We start from the raw sequence: 14,025 nt of genomic DNA, 5'->3' as shown, positions 1-14,025 counted from the left end.
CTGCTGCTGGAATAGCTGGTGAAGATGCTGGTGCATTGTTTCAGGATACTAAACAAACTGCTGGCACCATCACCACCACAATCCCTGGACAATTCTGTTGAAAGGAAATCAAAAGTGCTCTTACCTTTGTGTTACTTGTTTCAGATTTGCCACCTATGGACATTCTATTAGCCGAGGTCATAAACCTGTACCCCAGTGGATAACGAGAATGAAAACCTGGACTATTATATATTATACTTCCAATTCCACCTTAGTGGAAATCAATCCCCATTTACCACCTCAAACCAGCACAATTCTTACCTGTGGGGTTCCTATAATACACAACATGGGAATGGGATTCCCATAATTCTCAATTGTGGGATTCATATAATGAGAAAGGAGGTCAAATAGTGGGCAGCCAAAACCTTAACAAATCAAATGTCACAATAGCCTATCGATTTTAAATTCTATTTTCATTTCATGCTAAGGGTTACCTTCCCATCTCTAGTCAACAAATAAAGGGAGTACTGTTCAAACTTTTTTTTTCTTTGTCAATGGAGCCCTTTTTGTCTAAGAAAAATTCTGATAACCATTTTTACTTACCCTTCTGTCTCTCTCTGTCTTTGTCTCTCTGTCTCTTACACACACACATACACATTTTGAATACCTAAAATAATCATAGAACTGTAAACATAAAAGGCCTATATCAGTCTCAAGTGAGTCAACCTCTTACCTCTTACAAACAGTGACGTGGATATGGATGGCACTGTCTTTGGTTTCAGTCATTCAATTATCCAATAAACATTTATTGATTATTTAGCAAAGGAGGGTATTCCCTCTAAGACTTGACATTGCAAACAGTGTTGGAATTAAGCATCTTGCTAACCGGGAGAAAGGGTACTACACTGTATAATACAAAAAGCTTAAGATTTGTGTCAGACAGAGTGATTTTAAGTCTTCAGGTAATGATCATTATAGTGATGATCATTGGTACTCAGTGGGATGCTGCTCAAAGGAATGCAATGGAAAAGTCCAAGCAGGGAGCTCTTGGCCCTGGATCAGTATTTCTTAACCTTGGAATTGGAGTCTCAATAGTTCTGTGTAAATTATGAATAAACTTTTAGTAGCAATGAAATTCTTGTATATAAGATCTAAGCAGTATGTGGAAAGGCCTAAAGTATTGCCTTATGTTTTCATAAAGCCAGAGAACTTTATTATAACATAGTTTACTGCTTTGAGAATAACATATTTTATTGTTTTGAAGGCTGGGGATTCTCATTTTTAGATTTTAATCTTGGCCTCTTTTACTATTGAGAGAATCTTAAATACCTGTTTAGGCAGAACAAATTCCTATAATGAGTTTTATATGTAACCCAAACAAAACTGAGACAGCCATGTGCTACACTCAGAAATAAAACACAAGTCCCACATGCCTCCCCCTGTCCCAATAAAAATAGAAATAATTTCATATGCCTTAAATGAATATATACATAACACATAACAAAACTTTGTAATAATCTCTTTTATTTATCAATTTTTCCAAAGCCCTTTTATCACTGCATAGAGGTGGCCCCTGCAACATTTTATATTACTTTCTCGAAAATTTCAGGGAAACTCAAAACTCAGTTTTCACAGACTATTTTCTTTCTTGTTCTTTTTCCTTCCTTCTCAGATTTTTTATTTTCATTAAAAAAAATTGCTCTTCACACTAAAAGGATTTGAAAGACCAGCTTTCATTCTATTCACCAATTACTTGGCCCCGGTCCTGAGCAGGGGGTATTTAACATGTCCATTAGAAGGCAAAGGAGGGGGAAGCCTATATATATTTCTATCTTTTAATTTTGTTTGTCATATATTATTATGCTGACACTTATCAATACATTTTTCTTTCATAATAGTCTGGAAGGCACAAAACTAACAGTGATTAAACCTAGGGAGTAGAATTTTGGGATGGTGAGCGGGTAGGACAAAGTCATATATTGAACTGACAATTATTAGGTTGGTGCAAATGTAATCGCGGTTTTTGCCATTTGGTGCCATTTGCACCAACCTAATATAAATAAATGCTAAATCAGTGAGGACTGAACAGAAACACCAGGTGCTATGATGACGTAGAGCAGCAAAAGAGACCTAACTTGGTACTTCCGATGCAAAGAAGAAAGGTACGTGAAGAATAAGTAGGAGTTGTCATTGTTAATGTACAGGATGAGAGGGAACATGTTTCCATTAGAGGGAATGGCATACATGGAGACACAAAAAACTATAGTATGCTATAAGAATTGAGAAAAATCCAAAAGGGAAGAGTAGAATGTGATGGGACTGAAAATACAAAAGGACTGGGATCGCACAGGTCCTTTAGATTTTGTTAAGAAGTTTGAATTTTGTCCTGAGAGTATCTAGAGAAGAATATTAATCAGAGGATATTATTTTCATTTTAAATGATCACTATGGCCACAGAGTAAAGATTGGAACGTGGTAGAGCAATGTGCAAGCAGGAGAAAGGCTAACAGAATGTTGCAGTGGTACCACGGAAAGATGACTGCATCAGCTTAGTGCTACAAGCACTAGAGCGAGGAGATGAATTTAGGAGCTAAAGGAATAAAAGAGAGAACACAACACATGGACACAGAGAGGGGAACAATTCACATCGGGCCAGCTGCGGGGTCGGGGACGAGGAGAGAGCATTAGGACAAATAGCTAATGCATGCGGGGCTTAAACCCTAGATGATGGGTTGACAGGTGCAGCAAACCACAATGGCACATATATACCTATGTAGCAAACCTAGACATTCTGCACATGTATCCCAGAACTTAAAAAAAAAAAAAAAAAAAAAAAAGGCCATGACTTGATGACTGGTTGGATGTGAGTGATAAAAAGATGCATGCGTTGGCCGGGTGCGTTGGCCGGGTGCGGTGGCTTACGCCTGTAATCCCAGCACTTTTGGAGGCCAAGTTGGGTGGATCACCTGAGGTCAGGAGTTCAAGACAAGCCTGGCCAAGATGGTGAAACCCCGTCTCTACTAAAAATACAAAAATTAGCCGGGCATGGTGGTGGGCGCCTGTAATCCCAGCTACTCAGGAGGCTAAGGCAGGAGAATTGCTTGAACCCAGGAGGTGGAGGTTGCAGTGAGCCAAGATCGTGCCACTGCACTCCAGTCTAGGCAACAGAGTGAGACTCCATCTCAAAAAAAGAAAAAGAAAAAAAAAAAAAAAGCATGAGTCAACGATGACTTCTTAGGCTCATGGTTCCACCATTTGGGCGGATGATGGTGACTCTCACTTACCTGTGGAATCTTGAGGAAGGTCCCTATTCCCTAAATATTTAGTCACTAATGGCTAAAAATGAAACACTGAGAGTGTCACATATTTAGCTTAAGTCTTTCTGTAAATAGATTCATTGAGATATAATTTACATATAAAACATTTAACCGTTAAGTGTACAATTTGAATGATTTGTGAAAAATATATAGTTGCGCAATGAGTACCTTAATTGTGATAAAGATTTTTATCACCTAAAATAGTTCTCTCATAGCCCTTTTCCCTCTTTGCTCCCAAAGCTCCTGGGACTGAACTTCTTTAATTACTTCCGTATTATCTTTTCTCCACTTTCATATAAAGGGAAGCTTCTTTCACTTAGAATAATGCTTTTGCGATTCATCCGTTTTTGCCTGCATCAGTAGTTCTTTTCTTTTCATTGCTGACTTACGTTCCACAATCTACTACAATATTTTTATCTATTCATCAGTTGATTGACATGTAGGTTATTTTCAGTTTGGGGCCATTATAAATAAAGCTGACATAAAATTCACATGAAAGTCTTGTGTATACCTACATTATTTTTTCTTGGGTAAATATGTAGGAATTGTGTTTGTGAGTTGTTGGGTAAATGTATATTTAAGAATCATAAGAATCTGTCAAACTGTTTTCCAAAGTGTCTATACTATTTTGCATTCACATGAACAATGCATGAGAGTTTCAGGTGTTCCACATCCTTGCAAACATTTGTTAATGTAGAGAATTTTTATTCATTCTAATAGGTGTGTAGTGTTGTCTCCTTGTGGGTTCAATTTGCATTTAATGTGCATTGTCCTAGTTACTAATAATGTTGGCTACCTGTATATAAAAATATGAACCTTGATGCTTATCCTACCTCATTTACCAAAATTAGGTCAAAATGGATAATAGTCCTAAATTTAAGAGTAAAAATTTTAGACCTAGAAAAAAAAGTAGGAGAAAAGGATTTGATCTTAGCTTAGGAAACACTTCTTAGAAAACCAAAAAGGAATTCTATAAAGGACAAATTAATAAATTGGACTTCATCAAAATTAAAACCTTTTGCTCTTTAAGATACCATTTAGTAAATAAAGGTCAAGCTACAAACTAGGAGAAAATATTTACAAACTATGTATCTGTTAAAGGATTTTATTGAGAATATCTACATACAGTCATGCAACACTTATTGATGAAAAATTACATTTTTATTTATTTTTTGAAATGGAGTTTCGCTCTTCTTGTCCAGGCTGGAGTGCAACAGCATGATGTCGACTCACTGAAAGCTCCGTCTCCCGGGTTTAAGCGATTCTCCTGCCTCAGCCTCCCAAGTAGCTGGCACCCACCACCAAGCCCGACTAATTTTTTATATTTTTGGTAGAGACGTGGTTTCACCATGTTGGTCAGGCTGGTCTCAAACTCCTGACGTCAGGTGATCTACCCATCTTGGCCTCTCAAACTGCTGGGATTACAGGGGTGAGCCATGGTGCCCAGCAGAGGATACATTTTGATAAATGCATCATTAGGTAATTTCATTGCTGTTTAAACATCATAGAGTGTTCTTATACAAACCTACATGATGTATCCTACGACACACTTAGGCTGTATGGTATAGCCTATATCTCCTTTGCTATAAACCTGTACAGCATATTACTGTACTAAATACTGTAGGCAATTGTAAAATAATCCTAAGTATTTGTGTATCTAAACATACCTACACAGAAAGGTGAATTAAAAATATGATATAATATTATGGGGCCACTGTCATATATGTGTTCTGCTGTTGACTAAAATGTCCTTCTATGAGGTACGTGACTATATATATCTTGATGTTTGCATAGGTTTTGATGAGAAGTTTGCTGTCATTCTCAACTTTGTTTCTCTAGATAATGTCTTCTTCCTCTGGTTGCTTTTAAGATGTTCTATTTCCTTTCTGTTTTTAGCAATTTGTTTAATATATGCCTTGGCATAGTTTTATTAACTATGTTATGTTTGCATGTATACATGATAGTTTTCATCAAATTTGGAAAATATTCAGCCATTATTTTTTCAAATAGTTTCTCTTCCCATTTCCATTTCTCCTCTTCTTCTAAAACTCCAGTTACTCATAAATTAGATATCTTGTTATTATGCCACAGTTCACCAACACTCAAGTCAATTCTTCTTGTCTTTTTCTTTCTGTGCTTCACTTTGGATAGTTTCTTTTGCTATGTCTTCAAGTTCACTGATACTTTTTTTGGCAGTATCTAATCTACTGTCAATACCACCCAGTATGTTTTTCATTTAAAAATATTGTATTTTCCATCTCTATAATTTCAAATTGGGTCTTTTTATGTCTCTCTTGATAAGGTTCATGCTTTCCTCTATCTTCATATACATTTACAGCATATGTGTAATAGCTGTTTAATGCTTTTGTTGGCTTATTTTATTACTTTTGTCATATCTGGATCTGTTTTTACTAAGCGATTTTTCTCCTTGTTATGAGTCATTTTTTCCATGCCTGGAATTTATAATTGGATGCCAGAGAATGAGAACTTTACATTGTTGTTGTTGTTGTTTTGAAATACTATTATTCCTAGCCAAGTGTTGTGTCACACGCATGTACCCTAGCCCTTTGGGAGGCTGAGGCAGGTGGATTACTTGGGTCCAGGAGTTTGAGATCGACCTGGGCAACATGGCAAAACCCCATCTCTACTAAAAATACAAAAATTAACCAGGCGTGGTGGTGTATGCCTGTAGTCCCAGCTACTCAGGATTGTGCTGAGGTGAGGGGACTGCTTAAGCCCAGGAGGTCAAGATTGCAGTGAGCCATGATTGAGCCACTGCACTCCAGCCTGGATGACAGAGTGAGACCCTGTCTAAATGAAAAAGTACAAATATATAAAATAATTATTATTCATTTAAATAAAATAGACCTTGTTCTAGCAGGAAATTAAATTACTAGGAAACAGATGAACCATTTTGCAACTATCTTTTAAGCCTTGTTGAGATAGTCCCACGTGAAACTTTAATTACAAGGCTAATTTAATTTTATTACTAAGATGATTTTCTAAGAACATTATCTAATATCCCTCATATTATGATGACCTTCCACCTTAGCCAGCAGGAACTCATCATGTTTGGAGTATTGTTTGGCCTTTAATACTTTATGCCTCCCCCTCCCACCACTCACCCTATGCTTTAGGTGGTTTCTTCACATGTAGAAATCAGAACATAGACATTTAATTCAAAGTTCTTCCAGAAAACATTCAGAATTCTCCCTTTCTCTCTTTGTCATAGCCAACACTACAGACATCTCAATTGGTTCAATTTACATTATTCTGACCAAACAAATTATAATTGATCAAACTTTCCACCTGATGGCTGCCAAAACCATTGCACCCAACTCAACTATAAACAAGAGCAGGGCTTTCAATGGAAATGTTAAATCAGTGGTTCCAAAACACTGAAGCATTTATTTGATGAATTGTAAAAGGAAACGGAATGTGGTTTCACCAGTAAAATCCTGAATACAAAGCACAACCAAAGCAATGGCTACCAAGAGAGGTTAGTGGTTCATTCAAAGCAAAAGCAGTCCAGTTAAGAGCAAAGGTCATGGCAACCGTTTTTGAGACGCTCAAGGAATTTTGCTTGCTGACTTTCTGGAGGGCCAAAGAATAACGTCTGCTTATTATAAGGGTACTTTGAGAAAGCTAGCTAAAGCTTTAGCAGAAAATCTCCAGGAAAGCTTCACCAGAGTCCTTCTCCAAATGACAATGCTCCTGCTCAGTCCTCTCATCAAACAAGGGTGATTTTGTGAGAGTTTTGATGGGAAATCATTAGACATCACCTTATAAGTCCTGATTTGCTCCTTCTGACTTTATTTCGTAATCTTAATCTTTAAAAGGCATTCGTTTTTCTTCAATTAATAATGTAAAAAAGACTGCATTGACATGGGTAAATACCTCACAACTTTTCAGTTCTTCAGGGATGGAGTAAGAGGCTAGTATCATGGCTTACGAAAGTGTCTTGAACTTGATGGAGCTTACGTTGAGAAATAAAGTTTTTATTTTATTTTATTTTTACCTTTTACTTCCATTTTCCACATACTTTTTGAAGTTTCCTTGTAATTTATGGCCAAGGGGCAGACAATGATGGTTTTTAAAATATGTCCACAAATTCTTTGACATTTCCCCATTTGAATGTGCGCTGGACCTAGTGACTTGCTTTTTATGATGAGAATATGATAGAAGTGGTGGCATGTTACTTGCAAGATTAGGTTTAAGAAGACCATGGCTTTTATTTTGGGTGCGCTCTCTCTCAGATCACTTGTTCTGGGGGAATGCATGTAATGAGCAGCCCTATGGGAAAACCTGTGTAGCAAGTTGCTGAGCTTCCTGTTAACCAAGTGAGTTGAAAGCAGAACCATTTCTTCCAGTTAATTCTGCTGAAACTATAGCTCTGGCCAAGAGTTTGACTGCAAACTTGTGAGACAGCCTTAATCAGAAATACCTGGGCTTATCCAGTCTTGGATTCCTGACTCTCAGAAACTATGTCAGATGATTAATGTTTGTTGTTTTAAACTGCTAAGGTTGTTACGTAGCAATAGATGACTGATTCACTCTCTGTGTAGTTCCCTCCTTTCTGGTACTCTGCCCTATAAATTCTAGCCTCCTTCTCTGCCTCCTCAACTCAGCTTGTATTCAGGGCTCTGTTTGGCTTTCTTCTCTCTGTGTTAAGGCCTGAAACTGCCTCCAGGTAGTAAGCTGGGGAAATTGTAATGACCAATTCATTTACTTCTCTTCTCTCCAAAGTCATAACCCTAATCTCCCTGTTGTCCAATATCTAAAAACCTGTACTATGTTTTCCAATTGCCTAAGGTGAGAGTTAACTACAGTCCCTGTAATTCCATTATGGCCAGAACTAGCTTAAGATTTGATGTCAGTTTAGATGTGAGTTCTACTGGGAGTTGGTATCTTCATGGAACTCAGTGAAAGAGTTCTGTGTATTTTCTCAAGACTTTAAGAATTTGGTGGGGGGAGGGCGGGTGGATTTAAGATTAGCTTAGGTTAATTTTAACCTAGGGTAAGATTAGGTTGTGAGAGGCTTAGTGCCAATGAGTGAAGAGAACAAGGGAGAGCTGACAGCATCAAGTCCAACTTTCTATATGGAGGAGCCTGGATTATAAATGACAATATGAGCACCAAAACAGTTGATTCCACTTACTCTGATACTTTGTCATTTACCTCTTCTCCTTCTGTCTTTATTCTAAGAACACAAAAGCAGTGCTCTGTTGGTGTTAGCAACCATCTGGTGACATATGTTGTGATCTGTCTTACCAACATATTTTTCCCAGCTGCTCTTTTCTTTCGTCTAAGGTTGGTAATGCACACACATGCCTCAGTCCTGCCTTTTCTTCTCTATTTCACCACATACAGTTTACTCAATTCCAAATTAGGCTAGTTCTTTCTTTTATATACACAGGTACTCAAATTCACTCACTTTAACTGATGCTCTTACTTGCATATCTAAGTCTCTCCTAGAGCACAAAAATTCGCCACACATTTCTTTCTTAGGCTTGCTCATTCTGTAAACCAGATAAATCATGTTGATAGTGGCTAATCACCAGCAGAGCCAGTGATGCAACTCCTGATCAAGGAATTAGAATTGGAACAAAATACCATAAAAAAAATCAATTTCCATCACTTTCTAAAGCATCTTGGAGAATTTCCTGATAATTTCTGAACCTATTCATTGAATAGGTTCAGTGATTTCTGAACCTAAATCCTTGAATTAGTCAGGTGATATATAAAAGAAATCATTCCTACCTTTCAAAAACATTGATAGTCTAGTAGGAGAGATAAGTACATAAGTCATTAAAGCTCAAGTGACTTATAAATGTCTCTGAAATATGTAAATACATTATAACAGTATTTCAAAAGGGAAAAAAGAGAAGAGTTAGCTGGGAATTAGACAAATCTTTCCATAACAATTAATATTAACCTTTACCATGAAGGATAGGTAGGGATTATATATTAGTAGGAAAAAAAGGCAGCAATGCAAACTTACATTGGTAAGCTGTGCTTTTGAGTATACTTAACTTAGTTATACAACTCATTTAGTTTTAAAAAATCATGAATGTTCTCTAATAATAATAATAACTTAATATGCATTATTCCTTCAGTGCTGCTTTTTGTTGTTGTTGTTAAAATATGTGTGAGAAACGTGCTAAGGCTCATCTATTGGAAATATTTCATTGAAATTAGCTTTCAATCTTAATAGCTTCCTGTACTCGAAAAATAAACTGCCTCTGATTTTTTTGCCTAGCTTTAAATCTGTATAATTGAGTCTCACGAAAAAAAAGCATTTAGGTTTCTAAGTAACCCAGATATTTCTTGAGCATCTGGAAACCCACACCTTACTTACTCCAGCATTAGAGATTTTATAAGACAGGGTTTAGAGGCAGATCACTCTTGACAAACTCACCTAGAGTGTTTTTGCCTTTGTTTCTAAACTCTGGACAACTCAAAGAAAGTATTATAGGACCCAGCTTATTCAAACAATGGCTTTCCTTTGAAATAAGATCGTCTGCTTCCCTTAAAGGCATAGTAGTCACCTTTGACACAAGGAACAGAAGGTAAAACAACAAAGGAAGTGGTGAACCAACCTCAGTGCTGCAATTAAAAAAAAAACAACACTGATTTGCATTACTTCTCATTTCTAGGTGTCTGGCCTAGTCCAGAGGATGCAAATGGCAGTTCAGATCAATCATCCTTAAATCTGATATGAACGCTTTGATGTGGCTGAGGGAGAGGTGTGGAATGGGGAGTAGGCACCATGAAGAGAACTGCAACAAAGGAAAAAAAATATTTGGGGTTGAATTGCCCCCAAAGAGGACAGAAACAGCAAAAATATATTTTATATGTACAAGTAAAAAGTACAGAAGGCAAAATAATCTTACCTGGTCTGAGATCTTTAGAATATAATGTTTAATGTTGATTCCCTTACTCTTACTCCTTTTAGGACTCCGTGTGTGTGTGTGTGTGTGTGTGTGTGTGTGTGTGTGTGATGGGGTGGGGTAGGGAAGGAGAAAAACTGATAGTACTGATGAATGGTGAGCTATAAAGATAAGGAAGGAAAAGAGGCTCTGAAAGGTAAGGGTGCCTACTCTCCTGGGAACCTTTAAAGCACATTCCATGACAAATTACATTATCTCCGGGCTTAGAAAATTCCGACAAAGATGAGAAGACAAATCAAAGGCCTTTGGTAAATGAGGCCTGAGCTTTGTGGTCAAGTCTGCACTAATTTTTGCCTTGTGTGATGTGTGAATTTGACAAAAAGAGGAGCTGGATTGAGGAGTGGGATGGGAAGGGGGAGGCACCTCTACCTGCACACACCTCAACTGACTGATGGGGGGCAGGGGATGGATGCAAATCAGGCCTTCCCGAGTGGCCAATCAATAGTCAGGTGAGGGATTTTGGGTCCCCACCCCATCCCAACCGGCGTTTGAGCACGTGCACAGTGTTCTGGGACCTTTGTCCCGCAAAGTCACGCTTGGCGGGCACCCCTTGGTCCCTTTTTCTGATCAGATGTCCTTGATTCTTTTCTGCTCTACAACCCACCTCTCTAGTCGTGTCTTCCCATCTCCCTACTCATTCCCTTCCGTGCTGCTGCGGGTGAGAGCTTTCAGCGTTGCGTCCCAAGGAGCGTGAGGAGTGTGCGGAGCTTGGCACACCAAGTTGCTGAGACTGTGACACCAGCCTCCGCCCGTTCCGCGCGGGTGCAGGCGGCGAGCCTCGGCTCGGACACCACAGCTCTCCTGCCCGCGCCGGGCAGTCCTCCGCCTGTCCAGAGGCAGCACTCCTGGCTCTCGGCTGGCTGTGGGTCTGTCCTGTGGGGCTCCAGCACTAGCCTGCTCGGCCTCGGAAACTCCTGCAGCGTCCAGAACACAGAAAATAGACTCATCACCTAATTCGCCAGGGAGCTCCAGCGCTGCGGGGCCGCGGCACTGCCTCCCCCGCTCCTCCCCCCACCCGACCCCACCCCACCCCCGCCAGGGCTTCGGCGGCCTCCTGGAGTCACAGAGCCTACCCCCCCACCCCAACACCCCCTCCCCCGGCAGACAAAGGGCCTGGGCAAATTCGCCGCCCGGCCTCCTAGCGCTCCGGGGAGGCCGCTGCGCCCGGAGTGGATCGCGCTGGAGGCGTGCGCCGGGCGAGAAGCCGCGGCCGCCGGAGCGCAGTATGGGGAAGAACCGCGAGATGCGCCTGACTCACATCTGCTGCTGCTGCCTCCTTTACCAGCTGGGGTTTCTGTCGAATGGGATCGTTTCAGGTAAGTTCTTCCATGACTTTCTCGCTTCCTTTCCAGCCATCCCAGCGGAGACCGCGAACGTAGGGGTCGGCAGGGCTGGTGCAACCGGTGCGTGGAGAGCAGAGCTCAGTAGGTAGCAATAAAAATGAGCTTGAGGTGCGGGTTAAGGGGTCAAGTTCGGAAATGAAGCACACTTCTGCCGGCCTCGTTTTAACCGTATGTGGAATAGTTTCCTACTAATTAGAGCAATAATATTTGCAAAGGTACGTTTACAGCACCTGGAGGAAAATTAGAACGTACCTAAGTTGATAGCAACGCTCTGCTCTAGCATACACTTCAGAAATCGTTTACTCGTGCTGGAGTCTTTGCATCGGTTTTCTTTTCAACAATGAAGTACGGTCACCAAACTTTGATTCCCCCTTCCCCCGCCCCCAATATAATCGTACTTTTACTCTGAAAATGCTGGGGTCTGTAATCTGATCGCAAAGCTTCTGGGGTTGCAAAGAGTTTCAGGGGCTAGACGGGTGGTCTCCATTGCATTCAACGCGAGCGCCCTGTATCTGTGGATTGTGAGCTTGGAAATATTTGTGCTACTGGAACCGCGGCACTTTAAGCCCCGCACTTCTGTCTGCCCCGCCCGCAGAGCTGCAGTTCGCCCCCGACCGCGAGGAGTGGGAAGTCGTGTTTCCTGCGCTCTGGCGCCGGGAGCCGGTGGACACGGCTGGCGGCAGCGGGGGCAGCGCGGACCCAGGCTGGTTGCGCGGCGTTGGGGCCGGCGGAAGCGCCCGGGCGCAGGCTCCCGGCAGCTCACGCGAGGTGCGCTCTGTGGCTCCGGTGCCTTTGGAGGATCCCGTGGAGGGCCGATCAGAGTCCCGGCTCCGGCCCCCGCCGCCGTCGGAGGGTGAGGAGGACGAGGAACTCGAGTCGCAGGAGCTGCCGCGGGGATCCAGCGGGGCTGCTGCCTTGTCCCCGGGCGCCCCCGCCTCGTGGCAGCCGCCGCCTCCCCCGCAGCCGCCCCCGTCCCCGCCCCCGGCCCAGCCTGCCGAGCCGGATGGCGATGAAGTGTTGCTGCGGATCCCGGCCTTCTCTCGGGACCTGTACCTGCTGCTCCGGAGAGACGGCCGCTTCCTGGCGCCGCGCTTCGCAGTGGAACAGCGGCCAAATCCCGGCCCCGGCCCCACGGGGGCAGCATCCGCCCCGCACCCTCCCGCGCCGCCCGACGCAGGCTGCTTCTACACCGGAGCTGTGCTGCGGCACCCTGGCTCGCTGGCCTCTTTCAGCACCTGTGGAGGTGGCCTGGTAAGCGCCTTCTTTCCCTAACTCTGCATTTTCCCCTGCTGCTCCTCTCGTTGCCCCATAGATCAGGCTGATTTGCATGCACCTTCTCCCCTTTCAGTGTGCTCCTTTTGAGCTTCGCCCTAGACTGCACCCCAGGTGTCTACATCGTTTGCCTCCCATGGAACATCTCCAGGGCAGTTATGTAAATCCGACGTCTAATTGGATGGATAAATGGCCTTCTCCTTCCAGATGGTTATGTGTCTTTCGAAACTACATGAAACTGTGCCTTTTTGTAACTTCTTCCCAATGGCTCTTCTTTCTGTTCTCCAGGGTTTTCTGAAATAAGGGCACCACGTGATGCCTTTTAGAAACTCAAAAACAACCAGTCGGCTCACTGATGAATCTCCTCCTTGTTTGCACAGCACTCTCTGTTCCTCATCTGTTATCTTAGAGCTTTTTCATAACCTACTTCAAAGTTGTAAGAACAATTCTATAAGGAATTACTCTGACAGTTGTCTAGAATTTAAACACATCCAGAGCCATACTGGACACCTGTTCACTGTTTTTGTGAAAGATAGGAGTTGGGAGGGACTCAATTGAGAGACTGGAGCTGTTGAGTAATGGGTGACATTATCATCCAATCCGTGTTCAAAGGGTTATGGTTCTGTGATTTACATTTCATTTGACAGTAGTTTCTTTTCTTCTTTCCACTCTTTGGAGGAAAGGAGCAAGGTGGAGAGCCTTGTTAAATGGCCTGTTGGGATGGAAAGTAAAAGCCATTTGCTCTGTAAATGCAGAACATCATTTGATTTTTCTCCCTCTGTCATGATTCAGGGGTTAGGACAAGCTTCTATAAGTTGTCCTGTGTGTGTGTGTGTGTGTGTGTGTGTGTGTGTGTGTGTGTGTGTGGGGTCAAATATGCATAACATAAAATTTACTATTGTAACCGTTTTTAGACGTACAGGTACATGGCATTAAGTACATTCACGTTGTTGTGCAACACCACCATGTCCTTTATGGTTGCTCCCACCACCATGGGCTTAATATTAATTGGTTTAAGACAAAACTCATAAAATATCAAAAATGTCCTTGTGATTTGTGGCTTCATTTTGCTCTTCATAGTGAGCCACTGAGAAATCCACAGGAACTTGCATGGAAGCAAACTGCTCATTTGGAGAAAATCCAACAGCAGTGGATAGCAGAAAA

The 14,025-nt window shown here is 41.8% G+C and overlaps 1 protein-coding gene across 2 annotated transcripts in view; it reads left to right on the top strand.

The window, feature by feature from the left end:
* The first annotated feature begins 11,359 nt into the window (after window positions 1–11,359).
* LOC105467210 (ADAM metallopeptidase with thrombospondin type 1 motif 19) overlaps window positions 11,360–14,025 on the top strand; it is a 282,043-nt gene continuing 279,377 nt past the window's right edge. For both annotated transcript variants that reach the window (XM_011716699.3, XM_024788331.2), the window contains exons 1-2: window positions 11,360–11,562; window positions 12,185–12,840. In XM_011716699.3, coding sequence (XP_011715001.3) covers window positions 11,472–11,562; window positions 12,185–12,840 — 747 coding nt within the window. In that variant the 5' untranslated portion in view covers window positions 11,360–11,471. The remainder of the gene's footprint in view (window positions 11,563–12,184; window positions 12,841–14,025) is intronic.

Source organism: Macaca nemestrina, chromosome 6 (assembly GCF_043159975.1).
Source record: "Macaca nemestrina isolate mMacNem1 chromosome 6, mMacNem.hap1, whole genome shotgun sequence".
Classification (NCBI taxonomy): domain Eukaryota; kingdom Metazoa; phylum Chordata; class Mammalia; order Primates; family Cercopithecidae; genus Macaca; species Macaca nemestrina.
The sequence above is the reverse complement of the archived record's forward strand: the minus strand, read 5'-3'. Positions and strand labels throughout refer to the sequence as shown.